General features: G+C 32.7%; 1 protein-coding gene across 2 annotated transcripts in view; it reads left to right on the forward strand.

The window, feature by feature from the left end:
- Xrcc4 (X-ray repair cross complementing 4) overlaps positions 1 to 27,573 on the forward strand; it is a 248,776-nt gene that overhangs the window by 65,993 nt on the left and 155,210 nt on the right. For both annotated transcript variants that reach the window (XM_077796138.1, XM_026394550.2), the window contains exon 4: positions 24,869 to 25,035. In XM_077796138.1, coding sequence (XP_077652264.1) covers positions 24,869 to 25,035 — 167 coding nt within the window. The remainder of the gene's footprint in view (positions 1 to 24,868; positions 25,036 to 27,573) is intronic.

Raw genomic sequence — 27,573 nt, forward strand, 5'->3', positions numbered from 1 at the left:
CACAGACTGAATACAGATGATAATCAGGAAGTATTTTGAAAATTTATACTTTTGGTTTGAAAATCTTGAAGACATCTGCATATTCTAATATCAATCCTCCTTAAATTATTCTATGAAGTAGAAAAGAAGGGAACTCTTTCAAACTCATTCCATGAAGCTATGTGCCTTGTTGAATTAACAAAGAAAAGGTGGCAAAATACACAAAGGAGTATTACTCAACTATGAAGCAGAATGATTTTATGACATTTTCCAGTAAATGGGTGGATCTGGAGACCACCATACTAAGTGAAATAAGCCAGTCCCCCCAATGAAAATCAAATGTTAGCCAGGCAGTGGCACGTGCCTGTCATCCCAGCAGCTCAGGAGGCTGAGACAGTAGTATCTCGAGTTCAAAGCCAACCTTAGCAAAAATGAGGCGCTATTCAACTCAGTGAGACCCTGTCTCTAATAAAATACAAAATAGGACTGGGGATGTGGCTTAGAGTGCCCCTGAATTCAATCCCCAGTACCAAAAAAAAAAAAAAAAGTCTAATGTTTTCTGTAATATTTGGAAGCTAACCCACAATAAGTGGATGGGGGCAATGGCAAAATAGAAATTCTATAGATTAGACAAAAAGGAATGAAGGATAGGGAGGGAGATAGGAGTAATACAGTGGGATGAATTTGAAATAATTTACCCATGTGCATATAGGAATGCAGCACAGTGAATCCCACTATTATGTATGTCCCCTAGAATGGGGTCCTAATTAGAATAAGATATATCCATGCTTGTATAATTGTATCAATGGATTCCTCTGTTGTGTATAACTAAAATGGGTTAATTAAAAACAATCAAAACTTTTGCACAAGACAATTCATAAACCAAAGAAGAAATTGAAAGAAAGATTGAGAAATACATAGAATTGAACAGCAGCCAAAGGACTGAAAATCAAAACTTGCAGCTAAAGAATTGGCATAGTGTTAAATGCACATTTTAGCAAATATTGACGATTCATGAAGATTCCAATTTCTAACTCATGATATTTACTCTAGGAAAAGCATGTATAACCAAAAGAATATCAGGATGACGCTGAAGGGAGATTCAGGATGACCATAATACATTTGACATACACCAGTTCCTGCTGGTGCATGCAAGCTAGGGGGGCCAAGAAGGATAAATTCAAGGAGCTGGTGGCAGGGGAAGGGGGGATTATCCGATGTTTGATTATTTTGAATTATCCTAAAAATGTTGAAACGTTTTAGTAAGTTTTATAGTCTGCACATTTTCTGCTTACATTTTTTAAAGGAATATATTCCATATTTATTTTCTAATTTCTTAGAAAATAGGTATCTAATGTATATTATTTATTTTTCTAAATTATAGATGACATTTGTTTTTGACTAAATTTAAAGGAAGTAATTTTGTTCCATTTAAAATATATGCTGATTATATAACTCTGGATTTTAAATTATATTTCCTCAGAGATTGATTTTCCTATAGTGTTTGATTTAGAATAAAATTATCAGTTTTAAATATAAAGATAGGTTTTTTGGTTTTCTTTCGGGAGAAGAGAGTTGAAAGTTGAAAGAGAAAGATGAAAAGAAAGCAAAAGCTGTGCTGAGTAACATAAAATGAACAAAGTAGACATAGTATGTCATGAGTTGCTTGTCTCTCTCAAGAGAAAAAGAGTAGGCCAAACTGGGCCATCCTTCCTTTAAGCTAGAACAGCTGGAGTTTTACATATTTCTTTCCTAATCTAAAGACTGGATAATATTCATATTGGATCTTGTTTGTCTTTTTAATATTTGGTTTCCTGTGTTCTTTTTTGTCTTGGCAACTTTGTTAGAGTGCAGTATGAATATGAAAAAAAGAGAAATCTTTCTCCTTTCAGGATGAGATATTTAAAATAAACAGGCTGTGTGTTTATTACTGTGGAAACCAGACAGTAAGTATGCCTGTAAACAGAATGATTTCAAAAGACTAAATGATTAAATGCCAACAGGACTGCAATAATACTATTATCCTTTCATAACTTTTATTTCTACCCTAATTATTGAAGTGCTTTATGAAATAATTTAAGTATTTATTCATTAATTGTTTGCATTCATGTATCATTTTCATTTTCGAATTTTAGGATAAACTCTTGAATATATAGTTTGTTTCTGAAGTTCTTAGCTAGAACCTTCTGAGGGTATTCATTTTATTCATTTTACAGGATTAGTTTATGACTTTATTTGTTAACTGCCAATGAGAACTGAGTGACATTGTGTCTTGTGAAGTTACTCTGTCTGCTTTCAGGTATATACACAGAAAACCTAGCTGTGACCCTCTACCTCATTTGCAGTTATATAACACAGTAATTACTCTCCTAGTAAATTATTTGTTTCCCAATATAATATTTGCATATGTGTTGGTGAGATTAAATCTGCTGTTTGATTTTTCATTCACCACATTCTACTAACCTGATTCTTTAAGCCATTCCCGTTGTTTAATTCAAAGAACTGTATTTTCTATTTGCTAAGTACATTAGTTTTTTATTGCTATGTAGTAAATCTTTACAAACTTAGAAGTTTATACCACCATTTATTATATTAAGTTTTTTTTAGGTCAGAAGTTCAGGCATGGCACAACTGGGTTTTATTCTCAGGATTTCATGAGGTTGAAATTAAAGTATGAGCTGGGTTGCATTGACATCTAACACTGGGGTTCTTTTTCCAAGTTTACATAGTTGTTGGTAGCATTCAATTCCTTGGTGTTTGTTAGCCATGGGTTGGTCTCAGCTTCTATTGGCCATTCTCTGTCATCCTTCATCTTCAAGACCAGCAACTGAGAACTTTCTTCAAATGTAATTCCAACTTTTAATGGAAAATCTAATCTTCTTTAAGACTCACTTGACTTGATCAGGCTCAAATGGCACAATTTATAAGTCAACTTTGCCATAACCTAACCCAGTATGAGAGTAAATATCTCATCAAATTAATAAATTCTTACCCACACACCAAAGGAAAGGATTAAACAGGATGTGTATTTCAGAGGGTTAGAATCTTGAGAGCCTCTTAGAATTCTATGCATCACTAATTTAACTGAAGCAAGTAGGTATGCATTTCATTTTTTCAGTGATTTCCAAATGTATCTGTATTCTTTTCATCTTCTAGTTTCAGAAAATAATTCATATTTTCTTTTAAGTCTAAATTATTTTGTTCTAGTCTTTCTAAATTACACCTGCATGTGTTCCCACTTTCACACTCAGCTTAGCTTTTGTATTTTCACTTTCTTCTCTCTACTTGCTGCTACCTCTTAACATATTGCATGCTTAGTCTCAGTCCTCAGTCCTCAGAAACAATAAACCAAATAAAAAACTCAATAGAAAGCATTACTAACAGACTAGAAGACTTGGAAGACAGAACCTCAGATAATGAAGGCAAAATATAAAATCTTGAAAATAAAGTTGCTGCCACAAAATCTTTTTAATTTTTTTTTTCTTTTTGATAAAACTTCTGCAAATAGCTAATCTTCCTGTCTTTAGTTCTTTCTACTTCAACTGTCACCAGGAGGCATTTCTAAAATGCAGATTTACCCTTATAATTTTTCTGTTTAAAATCTTTGGAATCTACTTCTTGTCTTTAGCAAAGGACCAAGTATGGCCTATAAACATGTCATGTGTTGCCCTATATGTAAGATAAAACTTTAAATGAGTTTCCAACAATTAAATCAGGAGATTATACCTCACAGAAATCTAAATTTCTAAATTCCTCAGTCTTGCAAAATTAAAAACCTGAGTATACTGGGCAATAATTCTACAACACAAAAACCTAGTACTACTACCTAATGGGAAGTATCTGCTTAGTTTGCCCCCACCTCCATTAACTTTGCTCATTTATCTTTTCAATCTAGCCCCTGAAGACATTTGACTTTGTAAGCCCTGGCTCAATGCCTTTCCATGGCATTCATGATTTTTTCTAACTTCATTTTATTTACTGTTTTCAAATCCTGTTGTATTTTAGTTGTATGAATACTTAAATTTCAGTTTCTCCTGCTAGAATATATTTTCCATAGGGATAGGAAGTGTACTCTGTTTATGCTGACCTTCTCAACCCCTAGCAAAATTCCTAATATATACTAGAAACTAAGTTAATACATTTGAAGGGTGCTAAGTGTATTTTGGTACTAACATATTGATTTTTATGTGTCTATGTAAAGCTGGCCCTACATATGCATGTATGAGTTTTGCATCCATAGATTCAATTATCTGTAGATTGACAATGTTTTTTTATTTGTTCTTTTTAGTTGTATATGGCAGTGGTGTCTATTTTGACAAACATGGAATATATCTTATTCTAATTAGGATTCCAGTCTTGTGGTCGTACATGATGTTTGAGATTCACTGTGGTGTATTCATATATGTACATAGGAAAGTTATGTCAGATTAATTCCACTGTCTTTCCTATTCCTGTACTCCCTCCCTTCCCTTCATTCCACTTTGTCTAATCCACTCAACATCTGTTCTTCCCCTCCCTTCCTTGTTGTGTGTTAGCATCCACATATCAGAGAGAGATTCAACCTTAGGTTTTCTTGGATGGAAATGTTTATTTTTAGTTATATCCATATTGATCATTTATAATTTTTTTGTCATTATTCTTATTCGTTATTCTCTTAACAATATAGAATAACCATTACATCACATTACATTATATTATGTATTATAAATCATCTAGAGATAATTGAAAGTACACGGGAGGATATGTATAGGTTAGTGTGCAAATTATTGTACCATTTTATATAAAGTATATAAATCCATTTGAACATGTATATATTTTTTTACCTTCAAGAAGTCCTAGACCTGTCCACTATGATTACTGAGGGATGACTGAAATGTTCATAAACCAATGTAGACAAAAGAGTATACCTACTCTCTAATTCTAATGAAAAATCTTAAAGCAAATCTTTATTCTATAAAGAATGAGTCAATAGAGTAATTTTGATTTGCAGAGTATGTTGAAAACCCTTCAACATTATCAGTGTCTTTTTTTTTTTTTTTTTTTTTTTTTTTTGCATGTGAGTGTGGGAATTGGAACTTTCCTGACAATGTTGTATATTCATCTTTGGGGGTATATCAATAGAAATATGCTTCTAGCTGACTCCAGATCCTTCCTTTGTAGATATTGAAAGGCGTTCTATTTGCTGATATCTATCAATCAAGAAATACTTACAACTTTTCTAAATGGGCCTTATAACCATTAGTTAAACTATATTTAACTAATTTATTTAAATTAATTAGTTTATTTAAAGAACACTTTTAAACTATGATTCTTTAAGGTCTTTTTGACAATAATGAGTTTGGTTATTGGGGGATTAAATACAGATGATCAGTGGAATTTCCATGGTCACTTTTTATGATTAGATTAACTAGTGAAAATGTAATTGGAATAATTAAACTAAATCTAGGAGGATAGAAAATGTATAGTGTGTTCAATTTACTTATATTTTCTTGTTGGATTTTGAGGATGGCCTTTCTTCTGTAGACTTCAGTTCTGTTTTTTAGAAGTGTCATATTGAACTATAAGAAAATATACCTTTTTACATATCTCACAAAAGTACTTTTTTATGAAATTAGAGTAGAGACTTGTGTTAAAAAGAATCATAGGGCTGGGGTTGTGGCTCAGTGGCAGAACAGTTGCCTCACACATCTGAGACACTTGGTTTGATCCTCAGCACCACATAAAAATAAATAAGCAAAATAAAGATATTATGTCCATCTATAACTAAAAATATATAAAGAAAGAAAGAATCATAGAATACTCTTGGCAAGGAAAAGGAAATAATATTCCATCCAAGACAGGGTGGTTCCTTTAGCTTACTCACTGATGAGATAACAATGGAAAAATTTGCATCACTGCTCTTTCTCTGTTAAATTATGAACAAGTTCTTCTTGTGATCCTGTTTTTATGTTGTGTCTCACAGGTTCCAAACATTTATTCTGGAATGTTCCCTTTCCAGTGTAGTGTGTCGTGTGTAGTGATGATGTAAGGTGTCTACCAGAATGTTTTCTGTTCATGTTCCAACAGTGACATTTTTGTGATAGTTCTGGTTTTATGTTTCAATATTCTTCCAGGATATCTACATTTTGTTATTTTTAATTTTCACATGGAGAGAAATAGTTCTTAACCTCTTCATTTCTTTCTGTTGAATTGGCTAGAGGATAACAAGGCCACAGTGCGAGTATTTAGGAAATGAGGTATCTTTAGGATATAACTATATATTCTGAAAGGCTGCCATTCTAAAAACTATTGCCTTGATATTGGGAGTCTTATTATGGTCCTATGTGTCAATATCTCAGTTTTTTCATGCTGCTAACAGTATCTCAAAAATGTGCTTATTTATTTTGAGCTTGCTATACTTGTAAAAAATATTTGATATTAGTGAGTACTTTTTATAACACTTTTCATACTATATAAAAGTTATTTCTTAATCTTTTTTTATTTGCATTCTATACTGAGTGTTAACTACACAGAATCACAGGTATTGCTTTAGAAGTTTTCTGTGAGGCAATTATTATAAATACTTAATATATAAATTTTATGGTTTGCACCTGTAACAGCCCTCCCCCAAACCTCATATTTTGAAAGCATGATTCCCAATGAGACAAAGTTGGGCTTTTAGGAAATGATTGGATCATGGAGGCTGTAACCTTATCAGTGGATTAACCCATTTGACAAATTAATAATAATTTGAATGGATTGCTGGGTACTAACTGTAGGCAGAGAGGATGTGACTGGAGGAAGTATGTCACTGGAAGAATGGCCTTGTGGACTTCATCTCTTCTTGTCCCTTTCCTGTGTCTCTCTTTCTCTCTGCTTCCCACCTGCCATAAAGTGAATAGCTTTCCTCTACTATGTTCTTTTGCCATAATGTTCTCTGCCTTGGAACCAGCGAACCATAGACTGAACCTCTGAAACCATGAGCTAAAATAAATCTTTCTTCTTCTGAAATTGTTCTTGATATATATTTTGGTCATAGCAATGAAAGTCTAAATAAAAAAAGAATATTTTTTTAGATGGTAGTGTCGATTTGTTCAGGAATCCCAAAATCATAAAGGAAGAGATCTACATAGATGAGCTTTCAAGATGGGAGTGATCAGAAATATCCATATAAGCAATTATGATGCTTTAGGGGAAGGTAAGGACAGTTTGAAATATATCTTCTTTTGACCTCTAGTCATACCTGGCTTTTATTTCCTAGAAGACTAATGTATGATGAACTGGAATATTAACCTCTGTTCCATTGAGGAGAATAACCCAACCTTATTGGACCCTCCTTATATTTGCTTAAATCACTACTTCCTTGGTGATTCAAAGAGAACATGAAATCTAATAGCTGCTTTCACTGATTATATAGACTACTATTGAAAAGAGTTTGGTTAAGTCACTTCAGAAGCCATTGGCCAACCTTGTACCCAGTTCTTTTATGATTTCCTTTGAATTGTGTGTTTTTCTAGTTAGGAATACTTGGGTGGAAAATTTGAATTTATTCATAGCATGAACTTGTAAAACCTTGCCATAAATTTGAAGATGTTTACTTACCGACGCTAAATATTAAATCAAAATATAGGAGCTATCTTTTAAAAAAAGGGCTCTGTATGTGACAGGCACACTAGGTATCATATTCCCTTCCTCTGTTTATCCCCAAACACTGATTTTAAAATCTATAATAATTTTCTAAGAACCTGTATTACATAACTTATGTAAACTGATTTATTAGGGGGAGTGCTCTATTCCCTTACAATATCATAACATGATGTTTATAACAGTTGAACATAAGTTATATATATATAAATTTTAACCAGTTATTATTATTTTTAGTTGTAGTTGGACACAATACCTTTATTTATTTATTTGTTTTTATGTGGTGCTGAGGATTGAACCCAGGGCCTCGCATATGCTAGGCGAGTGCTCTACCGCTGAGCCACAACCTCAGTCCAAGTTGTCTTATATTTTTATTATTACATTGTTATACATAATAGTTGTTTTACTGATTCATAAGTGAATATTATACAATTTTCCATTTCAATCCCTACAACTTTCTCTTTGAATGTGCTTGACTTGAACTTCTGAGTCATTCAATCAAAGAAAAATTATCATTTTAAACGTTTTTTTTTTGAGCTATCAATTTTGTATTCAACATTGTTTCTCCATGTATTTGATTTTTTAATGTAATTCTGAGTCTCAATATATACTGTATTTTCAGAATGCCACCTTCTCTTCTGTTGTGTCTTCATTTTAATTTTTGGAATTCATCCCTTAGTACCCCATTGAATGAATTGTGATTACTAAATTTCCAAAATACAATGACCGCTATACCATTTGAACATTTTCTTTGCAATGGATAAGTGTTCTCATTTGAAATTGCTTTATAATATACAGTTTGTAGAAATAGAGGTTTAGTATTCCAAAATGGTTGATTTCTTTTGGATACAGCTAAAACTAAGTTTCTAGTTTTAGTATTTGCTAATAGCAAGGTGCTATTCTATGTAAAATGGCTTATTTGCATAATTATCACAAAGCATTTGTTATTTCATGTGAATGGACATTATTTTATTGCATACAGAAATTTTAGTGCTGCCATATTTTAACATTCTTGTCTGACAACAATTATATTCTAAGTTGCTAAGTTTGAATATTAAGTCATGGTTTGTATTAATTTTTCTGAAATGAATTAACTTCATCAACCTTATAAAATACTAGTGCTCTTTTTCCATTTGTAGGAAGAATATATTCTATCTGATTTATATTTTTATAATAGACAACTATGTTCATATATGTCATAGGAACTAAGAAAAGAATGTTGAATTGAATTTCAAATTTTCACATAGGATTCTACAGAAACTTACTAACTACATTTCACCTATTCACTATACTATTATCATCTATAGTCTTAGATCCAGAACTCAAGTATTGAATTTATTACTTTATTATCTGTTATGATTTACATATTAGTTGTCCACTAGAAGCTCATGTGTGAGACAGTGCAAGAAAGTTAGAGGTGAAATGATTGGGTTATTAGAGCTTTAACCTAATCATTGCACTAATTCACTGATACGGATTAACTGGGTAGTAACTGTAGGCAGGTAAAGTGTGGCTGGAGGAGGTGGATCAATAGTACCTTTGGGATATATTTTTTGTCAGTGGTGTCTCTCTCTCTCTCTCCCTCCCTCCCTCCCTCCCTCCCTCCTGGTGTGATGTTCTGAGTTGCTTTCTTCTACCACACCTTTCTGCCATGATGTCCTGCCTTACCTCAGGCCATGAGGATTGGAGTCGACCATCTATGGACTGAGATCTCTGAAACCTTTATCCCCCAAATACCTAGTCCTCTAATATTCTTTTCAGATGTTTTGGTCATAGTGGCAAGAAAACTGACTAGAACAGTAACATAATGCCAGAAACATTGTAAATTTCCAATAAATATTACTTAACAGCAGCAGCAGTAATAGTAAGTAAGTAAGTAGTAGTAGTAGTAGAAAAATGTTATGGTATAATTTTTAGATTTTTTATCCTACTTCATTCCAGTAAAAACTGCTTAGATTCACCTATTAAAATTAAAATGATAAATTTTGGTCTCATCCCATAATAAAAATATTTGGAATAAAGTGAAATATTTATTTATGTATGTATTTTTAAGTGACAACTTATGAATGAATAAGCATTATTATTCACTTATAAGTAATATATGTAGACATTAGTAGACTTTTACAAATATGATATTACTCTATTGGTAGTCTAAATTATTTGGCCATGGTAAATGCCACTAGTTGAAATAGATTAATGCTTACAACATAGCCACCCTTGGTTTGTCTGTTGGTTAGTGTTAAATTATAATCTATATTAATCATTTTAAATCCTTGTCCAATGTCCCTTTAAGTATAATCCACTCACCCCTTTATTCAACCAACAGTAGTTTTGGGGTGCTAAAAACATGTTGATAATGAACTTAGACATATCTCATTGGAATTTTTAATTGGGAGTTGGTGGGTAGTTAATAACAGAGATAACATAAAGTAAAAAACAGTCAAAGTTATTTTAGTTGGTAAGAAGTGTTCATAAGAAAAATAAGGCAAGATGATTTGATATATGATGAAGGATAGAAGGCCTTTTTTGAGTTTTCCCAGTAGGGAGCATGGGGTTATATATGTCTCACCTTCTAGGGATGTATCTTATAACGTGCTTATCTTCTTTACTTGGTCTAATTTGCAAAGACACCTATATTTAGAAATTAGTGTTTTTTGTTTTGTTTTGTTTTGTTTTGTAACAGGGATTGAACTAATCGATCCACATTCCAAGCCTTATTTTTTGTATTTTTATTTAGAGACAGAGCTCACTAAGTTGCTTAGGGCCTCTCCATTGCTGAGGCTGACACTGATCTCACAATCCTCCTGCCTCAGCCTTCTGAGCCACTGGGATTACAGGTGGGGGCCACTGCACCCAGCTAGAAATGATTTTAAGAGAAAATAGGCATAGAAAATACTGGGAAATGAATCTCAATATAAAGGTTAATAAAGTTGTAGTATAATTTGATTTCCAGACAAACATCACTTAAACTTCTATTTATTTAATATTATTAAGTAATTAAAACAGTGCTATTAGCAGATATGATAGAAATAATGAAGATTTACTGCAACAGGTTACTTCCCCATCTTTTTATTGTTTCTGTACCTAGATTTAAATGTCCATCCCCCTGCCCCCTGCTCCCCCCACAAAAGAGGGCTAAATGTGAAATTTGTGGGGTTTCTACTTTATAAGTTGATTATTGTCCCCTTACTTTGAAACAGCCTTTAAGATAGGTTTCAGTAAAAACAGATAAAGCTTATATGAAAGAAATAGTTTTAAAACAAAAGAGTAGAGCTCAGGGGAAAAAAAAAGAAAAAATGTCTTAGAAAAGCTTTTGTTTTAAAAAGTATAAACCTTAATTATGAGCTTTTTAGTACTCAAGGGAAGGACAATTTATTACATTGCTCTCAAAATCTATTATGTAATAAAGCAATGAGAATATCTGTTCATTTCTTTTTAATGATTTATTGATTGATGGATTCTAAATGAGTCTCACCATATCACAGGTATTAAGCAACATAAAATAAACAATGTTTTACATAACAATTATGGAGTTGTCTTTTCAATTAGCTTTTCTTTATAGGGACTCACTGAAATATCAGGATAAAAAATTCTGAAAGGGTCAGAGTGCTGTGGCTTAAATATATAATAGATTCTTTTAGCATGGCAAGGAAACATGAGAAAAGAGCTTGAAGACTTTGGTTAGGATGCAGGACTGCAAATATTTTAGGACAGCAGATAATGGGCTTTGAAGTGGGTAGTTAGAAAAGATGAAACTTGAGTGATAAGCAGGCTACAACTACAAAGGGCCTTACCTTGCAGTCAGTAAGAAGGCTTTAGAATCTCAAGCCAGGATTGACATAGCCAGATTTCCATTTTAAAAGATTACTTTAGTAAATATGGCAAATGAAACAAGGGGACTAGAAAAAGCAGAAGGTGTAATTGAAAGGCTGTCACAATAATCTAAATGACAGGTAATGGGGACTGAAACTAAGATAGAAGTAATTGAGATAGAGATAAGAGGACAGATTTTAAGTATTTAGGATGTGGAGTAGACAAAAAAAACAAATCCTGGTGATTAGATGGGGTGATAAGGAAAAAAAATCAAGGATGATGTTCTTGATTTTAATCTGAGCTACTAGCTGGTTAAAGCTTTTGTATATTAGAGATATAGCAGGTTTATCTGGCAAACGGATGAGTTTAGTTTTAGATATGGTAAATTTGAGTAGCATCTGAGACATTGAAATGGAGACGTTTAGTACAAAACTTAGTATACAGATTTGAAGCTCAGAAGACTGATCTGGACTAGAAATGGAGACTTGGAAGTCACCAGTGTACTGTATAATAGGCAAAACCATAAGAGTACTTGAAAGCACTCAGAGCTAGGATGGGGAGAAAGAGGAGCTCAGCATGAAGATACAGTCATTAAGGAACTGGCACAAAAATAGAGTCCACAAAGGACACTGATAAAGAAAGTAAGGGGTATAGGATTAAAAGCAGGCTGATTTTGTTTCATAGAAGCCAAGCCAGTGCAAATGAATTAAAAAATGTTACATGTCCTTTGGTTTTGAAAATGTAGGTTACTGGTGCATGTGGTTGCAAGAATTTCAGTGCAGATTTTAGGGAGAAGGGGAGAAAGAAGGCACTTGGACGAAGGGAAATTTTAAAAATGTAAAACATTGGAATTAATTTAGATATTTTTTAAAAATGCACAGTGAAGTATAAAAATTTTCAAATGCCAGAGCAGAATAATTGACTTTGAAGCTTTTTACGTGGCTTTCACAAACTGGTCTTGTTTTGCTTCTGCAGGTATATAATTTGCCACTTCCCATCTTAGTCATATATGGGGGGGAGGGGTTTACTGGAAATTGAACCTAGGAGTACTTTACTACTGATATTGGGTTACCCGCCCCAAGATGGCGCCAACTAGGCTTCTCTTCCTGGTCGTTTCCCGCTCTATGCAGATTAAGGCACCAATAAGTCACCAATGGGCAACTTACAAAACCGTTCTAATGACTGTAATCCAATGAGAATTTGCCTCCTGTCCTAAGGGGTTCCGCCTACCCTGGATAAAAGGTTCTGCTATACTGAAATAATCCGACTTCTCCAACGGGTAACTCCATGTCTCGGTTTCAGTTCTTTTAACTGAGCTGCATTCCCAGCCCATTTTATTAAGTTGCTGAGGTTGGCCTCAAACTTGTGATTCATCTGCTTCAGCTTCTTGAGTTCTGGGATTACAGGTGTGCACCACTGCTCCCAACAGCCATATTTTTAAAAAGGTTCAGATGTGCCACATTCATGCTCACATTTGAGCCTTTGCATCTGTTACTTGCCAAAAGAACTTCTGTATTCCTCATTCCCCTTGCATGGCTGTCTCTGATTTTGCCTTCAAGTCTTCATTTGGTGCCAGTTTACTCAACTGGAATAGATTCTTCTGTTACGTACTACCACAGCACTCAGCATTTCCCCATCATAACATCTATCATGCATTAAAGTAATTGCTGGGTGGGGTTGTGGCTCAGTGGTAGAGCACTTGCCTAGCATGCGGGAGGCACTGGGTATGATCCTCAGCACCATATAAAAATAAATAATTAAAATAAAGATATAAAAAAAGTAATTTCTGATTTAATTATTCACCTCTTCTTTAATATGTTAAATGCCATGAAGAAAGGAAGCATCTAAAATGTCATGCATATTGCATTTCTAAGTGAGATATTGAATGAAGATGGAAAAGATGTGGAGTGGGATTCTTGAAGAATCAAAGAGAATTTTTTATCTAGTGTAAAGTTGGAGGAATGATAATGATTCTCCCCATGTAATAAGTATAGCTCTTTTACTAAAGTATTAGGCAAAGATATAAAGGTGATAGAAGGCTATTCAATTTTGTCTTCGAAAATGCTGGGCATGTGGTATGCTGGGGAAGTACAATATAGGGGCACAAAGTAACAGAGAATCCTAATTGGTGTTTGTGGGGCTTACATGGAGTTATGTGTTACCATTTCAATTTTTGAGCATCTGTTCCAGTTTCTTGCTTCCAGTGCAAACTGACTTTGCTTCACTGTTCTCATGGTGCAGTTAAAAAAAAAAAAAGTGCCTATAGGGCAGGGAATAGAAGAGGGAATGTTGCTTACTGATCTCTCTGAGAATTGGAATTGCAATGTGACAATTCTAGAATATTAAAAGAAGTGTGGAGTTGATACAAAATGCCATTGTGAGAGATAACGCTAATAAATGGTAAAAAATAAAAATAAAAAAATAAATAAAACCTCTCAAAATCAGGGAGAACATCTCATTTCTTCATCCTACTTTCCAGTCTCCTTCTAGTATATCCTGTTGCTAGAATTGGAGATATAGAATTGGAGATAATTGATACTTTTATAATTTTTGAAGGATCACTGGTTTGGAGATTTTTAGTTTATGATAATTGATAAGGGAGTTACCGTTGACACAATAAATTTTTGATGAAAAATTTCTGATGCTGTTTCATCCGATAAGTACAGTGTAGTGCTTCCTTGTTTGAGGGGAGTGGGAAATTTGCATTAAGTATCTGCCATTTTCAAATGGAAAATAACCAGAATGGTATCTTCAGCATTTAAAAAAAAAAAGATTTTACTGTTTTAACTTTCTTAGTGAAAGTTATGAGAAACCTAATTGTTACTAAACAGGATAAACTAGTTTAAATTCTGAAAAAGAGTGATTATGTCATTTCATACTATTAAGTTATATTTCCTAAGTGTCCCATAGCATGATATTTTGTCACATTATAACTTTCGTGCAGTGTTTGTTTGTTCACTGTTTCTGTGAGCAACAGAAACTTTATAACAGAAACAGTGACTCCCCGCCCCCCATGAGATTTTTCTGTGTCATAGCCACTCTGGAATGCTATGTTAAAGCAATCAACCATTTTTCAAAGGCAGATCAAATTCAGTCTAAGAAGAACAGTTTTTTAATGCTCTTAGGTGATTTTTCTTCCTTTTTTTTTTTCCTGTTGTAGCTTATTTACAAAATCATTCATGAGCACCTTATAGATACTGTTCACAAGTCCATAGGGACATATCAGTACTTTGCAGAGGTTATAATTGCTTATGCAGGACCCCACTACAAATAGGTGTCAGTATAGATGAAAACAAATGGTCCTGAATGGAGGAAAATCATGGGTTCTACATCTGCAAATTCCACTGAGGATTGAAAATATTTGAAAAAATTGTATATATGTACTAAACATGTACAGACTTTTCCCCAAATATTATTATTCCCTAAACAGTACAGTAAAATAAGTTACATATCATTGACATTGTATTAGATATTATAAGTAATCTAGGGGTGATATAAGCATGCAGGAAGATGTGCATAGGTTATATGTAAATAGCATGCTGTTTTTATAAAAAGGATTTGAACATATTCAGAGTTTGGTATCCAAGGGAAATTATGGAACCCATTGCCCCTTGAATCCCAAGGCATAACTAAACTTTGTTTCTCTTATTGGAAATATATTATTTCTTTATAAAATAATTTAAAATTAATGGGGATGATGACATGGACTTCTTTGGGGGCTATTTCTAAGCTTACTACAGATGCTGATTTAGTTTTCTTTCCGACTATTACAGTAACAAATGAACACAAATTTATTACCTTAAAACAACATAAATTTAGTATATTATAATTCTGTAGGTTAAAAGTCTAACATAGGTTTTCCCTAGCTCTGATCATTGGGCTACATTCTTTTCTGGAGGCTTTACAGAAGTACACATTACCTAGCCTTCTAGAAAGCTACCTTCCATCTTCTAGAAACCACCCATATGTTTGGTTCATTGCCATCTTCAAAGCCAACAATTTTATATGTATCTGCATTACCCATCCCTTTGACTTCAGATGAGGGGAGTTCTCTGATTTTAAGCATTTATATAAATTGAGCTTATCCAAATAATGTAGGATGATATTCCACCTCAATATCCATAGCTACAATCACTCCTGCACAGTTTCTTTTTACTTGGTAGGCAACATCACAACTTCTGGGAATAAAAGTCTAGACATCTTTGAGGGGGCATCTTTCTTTCTACTACATTTAGTAATAATTTGACCTTTTCAACTGTAGAAAGAAAGCAAGTGACTAGAGCATAGGAAGACGAGAGAATGGTAAGAGATGCCTCTAGAGATATAGTCCCAGACCAGATTGTTGTCTATGAGAGTATTTAAAAAGAGAATGGGATGTAATTAAATGAAGAAATGGATCAGCACAATTCTTTATAACTTTCTGGGATGTTAGAAAGATTACATATCCTGTATTATAAATATAGAAATCATTAGTTATATGTGACTATTGAGTAATAAATATGACTGTTGTGACTGAGGAACTGATTATTTATTTGTTTATTTATTTGGTGCTAGCGCTTGAATCTGGGATTTTATTCATGTTAAACATGTCTCTACCACTGAGCTTCATTTGCAATCCTAAAAATTGAATTTTTAACTTCAGTTAATTTAAATTTAGCCATGTGTGACTCGTGACTACTGTAGTTGAAAGAAATTTGATGTATCTTGGGAAAGGTTTTACTATAACAGAAGAGGCAAAATGAACAGTTGCTGGAATCACAGGGATATGGAATTATGGGAAGATTTTTGTTGTTTTTTACATTGATAGTATTGACATATTTGTATTTATTACATATTGGTTAGTAACATACTACCACAAATTTAGCAGCTTAAAACCACATATATTTATTATTTCATGGTTTCTATGGGTCAAGAATCCAGACAAGGCTTTTCTTTTTTTTTTTTTTTTTTTTTAAAGAGAGAGTGAGAGAGAGAGAGAGAATTTTTTTTTTTAATATTTATTTTTTAGTTCTCGGCGGACACAACATCTTTGTTAGTATGTGGTGCTGAGGATCGAACCCGGGCCGCACGCATGCCAGGCGAGCGCGCTACCGCTGAGCCACATCTCCAGCCCAAGGCTTTTCTTCTGAAAGCTGTAATTAAGTTGTTGGTCAGCATTGCAATCTCATCTCAGGGTGAAGGATCTGCTCAAATTTGTGTGGGTGATTGTACAATTTAGTTCTTCTTTGGGCTTAGACCTCAGTTTCTTGCTACCTATGATTAATTTTATGTGTCAGCTTGATTGGGCAGTAGTGCTCAGATATGTGTTCAAACATTCTACATGTTTCTGTGAAGGTATTTGGGGTGAAATTAATATTTAAAGCAGTGAACTTTTAAGTAAAACAGATTGCTCTCCGTAAACTGGGTCGGCATCATCCAAAGGCCAGAATAGAACAAAACACTGACTTTGCCTCAGCAAGAAAGAATTTTGCTAGGGAATGGTCTTCAGATTATAATGGCAACATTGGTTCTTCCTGAGCCTCAGGCCTACAGGCCCACTCAGCAGATTTTGGAGTTACTAATTTCCATGAATTGTGTGAACCAAACCCTAAAATAAATATCTCTCTTCTATTCTCTTCTCTTCTCCCCGCCTCATCTTTTCTCTGTATATATTAATTTGCAGGCCACAAAGAATTTCATAATTTATTTTAACAAAGTAAGTTCTAACACAAATTCACTACACATATACATACACCCTATTGCTTCTTTGGTTTTCTCTGGAAAACCCTGTCTAATACACTGGCTGTTGGACAGGGTCCCCTCAGTTCTCAAATGATTGTTTATTAAAGGTTATCCTCAGTTTCTTGCCATATGAATTTGTCCAACATGGCTGCTAGTTTCATTGAAGCCAGCAAGAGGAGCTTCTGGTATACATAGCAGTCTTAAATAATTTGATCCCTGAAGTGACATAGATCCATCTTCACCATATTCTGTTGATAGAAGCCAGTATAGGAGCAGGCATAATCAAGGGGAGGAAATTGCATAAGGATGTGAACAGAAGAAGGTTTGCATAATCTAAACCATTTGAGAGGAAACTGAATTACCCTTTAAGCAGTCATTTTCCTACCTATAACCTTCCAGTGAGTTTTTTAAAATAATTAAAATAAGTTCTGAACTTTTTACTGTGGCCTACAAAGTCCTTCATTGTGGTAGTTTTTTCTCTTCCAAATCTCATCTCCTCTGTTTTGCCTCTGAGTTTTTTTTTTTTTTTTAATCTTATACTGGCTTTCTTTTATCCCTTGACTATCACTACCTGTACTCAGCTTCTTCCTACAGCTATCAGCTCTTCATCTTGAAGTATTTGTTCCAGTATCACTTATTAGCAAGGGATTGTTCCCTGTCTACAGTATTCAAAGTTATTCTTCCATCTATTCACTATCACATTGTCCACTTTATTTTCATCAAAGGTACAGCTCTCTGAAGTCATTATTTGATCATTGTGTATCATTGGATTTCTTCATTATAATATAAGCTCCAGCTGGGTATGGTGGCAAACTATAATCCCAGCATCTTGGGAGGCTGAGGCAGGAGAATTGCAAGTTTAAAGCCAGCCTCAGCAAAAGTGAGGTGTTAAACAACTCACTAAGACCCTGTCTCTAAATAAAATACAGAATAGGGCTGGGGATGTGGCTTAGTGGTTGAGTGAAAAGTGAGTAAATACATTGTTTTTTCTTGTTCATAGTGATCTTTAATATCTAGCACATGGCCCATAGCCCATGCTCAAAAAATCTGTTAAGTAAATAAATGAATGAATATATTCTTTTCAACCATGTAAGAATGGAACACATACTCCTTATTCCTTTGTAGAATTTAACTTTAAACAGGATGGGTATGATGAGACCTAAAAGAGTGGCAGGTAATCCAAGGAAATATTTATTTATCAATATCTGCTACTAAAAATTAAAGTTGCAGGGAAGTAATAGTCAGCCTTTCTTCTCCCCACCCAATTCAATTATTATTAGAAAATTCTCCTCCTTGATTGAGTCTGTGTATACTCTAATTTATCATTATTAATTAAAACATATAATTAGACTAAGATAAATTCTCTAGATAGTACTGTATTTTGCATGAATCAAAAGTCCCATCATCTCTATTTTAAGATAGTAATGAACTAACTTATGATTCTCTAATCCATAGACTTTGGGGCTTTTTGCTCTCAAGGTTTCTTTTACTCTCACCAGTGATTTTTGCAATTATGAAGACCAAAATAAGAATCTTAATATGATCTTAAAATGTCAAAAATATAGCATGACCTTAAAATGTAAATAATTTGGTTCACTATGATTATAATTCATCATACTTTGTACTTTTGGATTATTGTATTTTAATCATAAAACCTATAGGATCCAAGATATTAAAAGCTTTGCTTGATCATCCAATTATCTTGTGTGTTTTTTTCAATAAACACTAAGAAACTTATGTAAGAAAATATTTTATTTGGAAATGTGAGATTGTAGTCCCACAAATATTGTTTTCTTATCTCTTTAGGAGTTTTCGTTGCTATTCTTTTCTCACGAGATAATGAGACCAGTTGTCAACTTATGTTGCTGCTGCTTTAGGATGTTCATTTGTGCTGTTTTTTATTTAAGTCAACAATGAAAATTTCAGAAGGTACACATGAACAAGAGTTCACTACACAAAGATCTTAATACACATATAATTAATTCAAAATACTTAATAGTTGGTTATCATGTAATTAGCTAAGATAATACCATTTAGTCACTTCTATTTTACATAACTCGATTTCCTGTGTTACTTGAATTTTATCATTATGTGTTACAATACTTCTGTATATGCCAACAGTAGCTAAAATATTCTGCATTATAAACTACAATGAATAGATTTTGCTTTTTTTTTTTTAAGTATACCCATACCTAAATACAGCAAAACTTTGTTCTCATACAAGAAAACTTAAAAGCACATCATGAAAAAGCGATATTCTATATTACCATTACTTACATTGAAATAACATTCAGACATCTTTATCCCTTCTTTTCCTTTAATTCTACATATTATTTCACAGGTTATAAATGAAAATTGGTTCTGCAAGGTACTACTTTAATAATGTACCCAAACTGAAAACTTTTAGTTGATGTGTTCTATTTTGGAAATCAAATCACTTCTTGATAATCCTCCTTTCCCTAGAAACACTTAGAATAGCTATTCTAAGTGTTTCCCCAGGAATTAGTTAGTTAAGGTTATTTATAATATGTGTTTTGTATACTGTACCCATTCTGCCTATTCTTTATTCTTTGCACAGCCACTCCAAACAATGTAAAAACTGAGTACATGGCTTTATATATTCTTTTAAAATTGTTTCTTTAGCTTTAATTAAACCTACATATAACCGCAGTTTTAAGTGCTATTAAGTAGTTTTAACTATGCCCTTTAAAAAATTATACCAATAAATAAAATATACCTGAATTATTAAGTTTTTGTTTTGTTTCATTTTTGGTGTTGGGTGTGGAATCCAGGGCTTTGCACATGCCAGGCAAGAGCTCCATTACTGAGGTACTTTCTCAGCCTTTGCCTTATATCTGTAAACAGCTTAAAGTATTTCATAGTTTGTATTTATAGAATCACTGTCAAATTTCTTCTCTTTATTAACCCCATTGTAATTATATTCCTTTATTAATGAGGATCATTCTAAAACATTAATTATAAGATCTTTTTTACATACTGAACATGTCCAGAGCTGGACAAGATTCTTTAGTGGCTTTGGAAGAAATACATGATATGGCCCTTTGATCTCAAAAACCTTGAAGTGTAAAGGCAAGAAATGCATTTCTGAAATTACAAGGTAAAAACATAAGCAAAATGAATCCAAGTGATAAATTATGAGACTGAAGGCTAAAATTAGAGAAGTCGGGCTGGGCTTGTAGCTTAGTAGCAGAGCACTTGCCTAGTATGTGTGAGGCACTAGGTTAGATCCTTAGCACCACATAAAAAAATAAATAAAATAAAGGCAACTACTAAAATAAAAAGAAGAATATAGAGGTCGTGACTGGGGCTGTTGCTCAGTGGTAGAGCACTTGCCTAGTATGTGTGAGGCCCTAGGTTCGATCCTCAGTACCACACAGAGGTTAATAAATAAGATAAAGGTATGTGTTGAAGGAGGAGGAGGAGGAGGAGGAAGAAGAGGAGGAGGGGAAGGGTGGAGGAAGGAGAAGAGGAAGAAGGAGAGGAAGAAGGAGAAGGAGAGGAAGAAGAGGAAGAAGAGGAGGGAAGAGAAGGAGGAGGAGGAAGAGGCGGAGGAGGAGGAAGAATAGGTCAGTGTAGGTTGAATTTCTTTAAGAATTTGACCTGAGTTTTGAGGTGATGTGATAAGTGTGTGACATTAGATCTTGACTTGAAGGATTGGTAGATGGACACATATACAAAATAAATAAAGCCTTGACTGAAAAACATGGGTAAATTTTCTGAAATTGGGAATTTCTAATGCAAATCACATTAAAAATGCTTAAAATTATTTATTAGCTAGCATGAACTATTAATAGCCAATTAATGCAACTTGCTGTGATTATCATTCACTTTTAAAGAGCTCATTGTCCTCAACCTTTTTATAAATAAAAATGAAGACATCTTAAAATTTTTGAAGATTATGGAGAGAAGCAGATTCCTATCTCCTCTGAATTCTCAATAAGATTGACTACAAAAGGAAAGTTATTTTTGTCAACATGTCTATGCAAAAGAAAACATGCTTTCAAAATGCTTTAATTTGTGTTTTCTGACTCTAGATCAATAAATTGAAATCACTATTTTTATTATTTATTATTTTAAATGGTGTAACTAAGATGTGAAGGAAAGCTATACTAATGCTCTACATGTCAAACAAGAAACTAGATCGAAAACCTAAAAATTTGTACAATATAATATAACTTTTGTGCTAATTTGCTAGTTAAAAAAAAGATAGCGTAGTTATCACTTTTCCATTGTGAACTTGATGTAGAGCTAGAGTAGGGAAATATTTTATGTTCCTCAGTTCATTAGGCTTGAGATGAGACTCTTATTGAAGTTCAGTGCATACAGGCATATAGCCTTTTTTTATCTGCAATAGTGTGGACAGGCTGGAACAGCAGTCATGAAGAGAGATTACTTCCAAAACTGACTCTGAACCATGTGCAGTACAAGCAGAATACTCCAGAAGACACAGCCACTTTCTTACTTTCTCATTCATTTGAAAATAAAAAAAAGAACAGAAAAGAAAAAAGAAGGAAAAGTTAATCTGGATATTTCAAGTAGAATCCTTTTCTTAAAAGTTTCTGAGACTTCCTTATTTTTATTTTTGGCAGAACAGATGTTCATATCTTTGAAAGATCCAGAGAATGGTGAATGAAATTAGAAAATCAATATGTAAAACTTTGCCTACTCTTAAGAAGAAATTATATTTAAATTTTTTAAAAAAATATGAATAGCTAAGAGAAATAATTAAAATTTCTCTTTTGGGATTTTGAATAAATAAGTTTGAGTCATAGTTTGATAGCAATTTTTATTAGTAATATAGAATTAATCCTTTATTTGTTGTCTAAGATAGAAATGTAGAGTGCTAACCCTGTATCTATATCTGCATTTATGTTTTACAAATTGCTTAATTCAACATTGAATGTGAATAGGTTATTTGTCCATTTAGCATTTTGAAACGTTCAAGTTCTGAAAAATTCTTTTCTAACATGCCCATCTTTGTCAGAGGTGCTTGACAATTGTGATAAGAGAATTCTAGATAAATTTGTAGGCTATGTTTTACTGATAATGTAATCTGTTGTCTAAAAATAAAACAAGCTTAATTTTTCCTGTTTTACATTAACTTGAAAAAAATAATGTTCTACAGATGACTTTGCCTTTAACTGTGTGTGTTTGCAATCAGAGAAACATCATGAGGTAAATGTTCAAATTTACTTTCAAGTTATATATTCTTAACTTTTTTTTTTTTTGGTTGTTGGTTGTTTGTTTTTTAGTTAAGGTGGTCAAACCCAGGACATTATGCATGCTTAGGCAAGCATTCTACCTCTGAGCTACATCCCTAACCCTCTCATTATATATTCTAAGCTGGGTGCTGTGGCAAACACCTGTAATCCCAGCAACTCCAGAAGCTGACCCAAGTTTAGTCCAGCTTTGGTAATTTAGTGACAGTATGTCTCAAAATAAAGAAGGATGGAGATATGGGGCTGAGATTTTGGCTCAGCATTAGAGCGCTCACCTAACACATGGGAGGCCCTGGGTTCGATCCTCAGCACCACATAAAAATAAATAAATAAAGTTATGTGTCCAGTTAGAACAACAACAAAAAACTATTAAAAAATTAAAAAAAAAGAATGGAGATGTAACTCAGATTCAAATCATTTCTGGGTTTGATCCTTAGGACCACATACACACATACAAAAATTAAGTTATATCTTCTTTGTATAAATGACACTTCCTTATTTAAATTTATACTTCTTAAATTCAAGTCTTCTTGGCCATTTGATTATAAGTTTAAGAGAAAAAATAAATCAGGTATAACAAGTAGTCTGAATTTCATCTGAAAATACCTTTTTTAGAATTTTTACAGGTCTTTGTTTGTTTTATTAAGTATTTCTCAAAACTTAAATTAGGCCAAATATATAAGTCTAATACAAATGGGTGCATTAGTTGTAATAAAAGAGATTTTTTAAAAATCTGCTTTCCCTTCTTTTGTTAATAGACAAAACATGATGAGATAAAACAAATTAAAGGGTTAAAAAGACATGATGACCTGCTTGGGTAAATAACAAATGTACATATACAAATGAATGCATGATTTCTTTGTGGTTAGATCAGTAATATTTAGTACTCTAAAAATTTTTAAAATGTACCAATGACATTAAAAATGTAAATATCTGTTGTTTTATTTTGCATTTTACATGAGTATATATAAATTCTTCTTAACACCTAGGAATCATCAGTATTTAGCCTTTTGGCAGGGTTTCTGTAATGTGAAATAATCTTCTACCCATATTTTCTATCAGAAGATTTAAAAATAAACTAGCAAACTTGATTTATCCAGAAACACCTGCTTTCTGGGTTATATATTCAAATAATACTAAATGGAAGGAATGAACTGGACTCATTTTTAAAGTGCTATGCAGAGAATAAACACTGAATTTCTATTTTAGTGGCTTCTAATTTTATTTGTAAATAGATATATTTCTTAGAACTCTCAACCATTGTTAATATGTATCTAACATTTATAGAAATACTTTTTGAAAGGGATACATTTTGGAAATGTTCTCCTTAGATAAATGGCATAGTAGAAATCAGTGATCTGCGAGGCAAAACCAAAACAAACACCCAAACAAAACTAACAAACCCTTGGTTTTACTCTTCTGCTTATTCAGTGTTGTTAGAATCTTTCTTTGAAATTATTTATGTGTTTTGAACCTGATTTTTCCCCTTGCTGTCTGTTTAGATGTGGTACCTTCTTGTATCAGGAAATATCCATAACAACATAGCACAGTAGAATCTTGACTCTGCCCCTTTAATAGATGGAATAGCTATTCTGGATCTTACTTACTAATCTATAACATGAATATAATGATAGTTTCTTTTTGGTGAAGATGAGTTTGTTTGTGCTCCATTGAAGTTTTACTTCATAATGATTATTATGCATATAACAATTATTATGTTACAATCATTCTAATTTTACTATTGAAGGCAATTATTATTACTAATCATTGCTTCATTATTATCATCAGTTATATGGATAGTGCCTGCATTTCCTTTAGAATTTTATATCTATTACCAAAACTGCATTATACTATTTTATTTTCAAGTGTCTTCTAGTAGGGGAATTGTGAATTTGGGAGAGGGAGGAATTATGACATTTTTTAGTTTTACCTTCATGAAAAAACACTCAAGTTTTACACTTACCATTACTTTTGAAAATTTATATTAATAAGTTATAATCTTAGACAAAGAAGTAATTACCATGTGCTGCCCCCAGACTTAATAAATTTCCTAAAACTTCTAACTATTGCTACAATTTTGATATTTTTTTAGTATTCAGTTATATGCCAGTTATTCCATTTTGCCATATATTTAGCTAAACCTCAAGTTAAAAATCTTCATATATAATTCGTTATTCCGAGCAGAGTGACTTAAAATTAGGCTTTAACAAACAGATGGTATAGTATGGCTAATGGTATTTACATTGCTTTCTTTTCTGAAAGAAAATAAAGTTACTCAAAATTTTAAAAATATTATTTTTAGACTATTTGATGATTTATATGATAATTAGTAAAAAAGTTTCGAGGTTTTATGTTCACTTTATTTATATCTGATAAATGCAGTACATTTAATCTTTTACTTTTTCCCCCTCAGAATAAATTATGTATTTTAAAATAGAACTGCTCCGGCTTGATATTATCTCCAAACTAATCATGTTCTCCTCTCATTATAGTTTAGAATTGGATCCTTTAATCTAGAGGAAGTAGAAAGCCCAGCTGAGGTCATCAGAGAACTTATTTGTTACTGCCTGGACACCATTGCTGAAAACCAAGCCAAAAATGAGCACCTGCAGAAAGAAAATGAAAGGTTTCTGAGAGATTGGAATGATGTTCAAGAACGGTGTGTACCCAATGTGCTTGCATTATAAAAACTTTGAATTTCTTTAAATTATAGGTTTAAGTAATTATTTATAAATTTATAATATATGTACAATATCCTAGATGGAAAATAAAATCTGTCATTCATTATAGTTTTACTTAATAGTATTAAACCAAGGTCCTAATCACTACTGTGCATTGTTGGTACATAAGAACAATTTTAGGTAATTTAGTATTTGTTTGCACCACCAATCTTATAAAAAATAAGAAGTAATTGGACATTGATTATCTCAATCCATTATTGTAATATTGATTAAAAAATTTAGGTAGTGAGACTGAGGAGTAACTCCATAGTAGAGTATGTACTCAAACATGGATAAGCCATGGGTTCAATCCCCAATTCCTTCAAAAAATACTAGTGGATATTTATAAGAAAAGATTAGTTCAGCTTAATTTATAGGATTAATAATGAATAAAAAGATCTGGAATATAAATAAGCACTGTCAATTCTCTATTTGGAATTAATAAATGGTAACTAGTTTAAATGATGTTTTGATTCCTAGTAGAAACTTATTTCTCCTGATTTATTGAAAATTCATATTACACTATTCATAGTTTTTTAAAAGCTAAAGTAACTGTAGCTATTGAATAAAACACTCAGTAGTCTTTTATTTTCCTGGCCTTTTTTCTTATTTTTTACTGATGATAAAAAGTTATATATTTTCTCAATTATTAACTTTTTCAACTAAATCTTAATCTAGGCTTAACTAGGGTATGACTTGTATTATTATACTGGGTAAAAGATGTTCGAAGGAAATAATATGTAAGTCATAAACACTTATATCCTTGAAGAGACATATATGATAGTCATATGTTTGTGTGTGTGTGTGGCAATGTCTGAAATAATCATGTGGTGTATATAAAATAATTATAAGAATCACTATGTAGAGTAGATTTTTAATCTTTCATTCAAGCTAATTGATCTAAAGGATAAGAACATAATGTCTTAGAGTTATTTTTAGGGCAGCTGTTGTGATTGTTCTATATGGACATTGTTCTATATGAGGCAACATGATATATAGCAAAGTGGTTTACAACTATTCATGTGTAAGTATATGAAAATGAGAGTAAGTAAAATAAGTTATTTTTCTGTACATTCAATAATATTTACTATTCAATGCAATTCATGCAAAATTTAGTTACTAATACTTGGTTATATTTTCCTTTTATTATACTAATCTGTCCTGCTCTCTTTTCACCAAATTACCTTTTATCTCCACTTATTTATTTATATATAACTATTTATAAATAATATAAAATATAATTATATATAAATAACGTAAAAGTAATGGAGACCAATTCAATATTTATATATCAAGAAGCTATACAGAAAAAAAATTATCCTTATGTTCTGTTTTATTCATTTTGGTATAAGTCAGTATCAAATATCTGTCTCCAAAACATTTTTAATACCTGTATCTGTAGTTTGGGTGTGTTTTTCTATTTTATATGTGAAATGAATCAAATTAAAGGAGATGCACTGTGATTGTAACAAGCCATTATATTTTTATATTTAAAACTCAAATTACCCTCTGTATGATTGGAAATCTGATCCACAAATTGGCCACAAAAATGCTGGCTGGTTACTTAGTACTTGAACAAATTGCTTTAAAATGTCTGCCAGAGGTTGAAAGAGGTTATTATCTCATCAGTATTCAACACCACTCCCACAGAATTGAAAGCAGCAGGAAATGAAGATGAGGCAGTGGAGACAATTGCACCCTATGCTGTGAAACAGTATGTAAGGAGTACATATATTATGTGGACCACAGATGCTTGATTTGCTCTTCCTGAGCTATCCAGATTTTGCTTTTGTTCTACTAAGCAAGAGATTTTCTATTTGTTCAAAAGCACAGTCATGTATTCCTTTACCTGCCTTATTATGCTTGCTCCTGCTATCTTTTTTGTTGTTGTAGTTTATACTGGATTAGATCTTCAGAGGCTGACAGTGTGTGCCATTTGGTTCAACTGGCAACCTGGGAGGAAAGAAAATCCACTCAGAATTCCAAGCTTTCATTTGTATATCAGATGTCAGATTAGACCTTTATGTATTTCCTGAATTTGGTTTTTCTCCTTTGAGAGGAGAAAGTGGCCTCTTTAAGGAGATTTAAATAAATACATCTTGGTCATGCCCAAGACTCTCCTCTAGAGTCTTAGGATCCTGGAAAATGAGCAGAGGATTTACAGCTCCAGCTTCCATAAGGCAGTGGTGCTGACCTAGAGTCTTTAAAAGATTAGAAGTGGGATAGGAGCATACTAAGCTGGGTAACTTATATTAGGGACACAAAAAGTAGAGAATCATTAGAAATGGGGCCATGATATTAAGCCCAGCTACAGTTCAGTTTTAGGGCAGCCTCTGACTATTCTTTTGTCAGCTATCCATCTTGTTATCAACTATTTCTTCCCTTCCATATTACAGACTGCATATGGAGGGGAGGAGGTGTTAGAAGGGGAAGAGGGGCAATCCTTTAATGCCTAGACTTTAACATATGTATTTACT

The sequence above is a fragment of the Urocitellus parryii genome, chromosome 1 (assembly GCF_045843805.1).
Source record: "Urocitellus parryii isolate mUroPar1 chromosome 1, mUroPar1.hap1, whole genome shotgun sequence".
Classification (NCBI taxonomy): domain Eukaryota; kingdom Metazoa; phylum Chordata; class Mammalia; order Rodentia; family Sciuridae; genus Urocitellus; species Urocitellus parryii.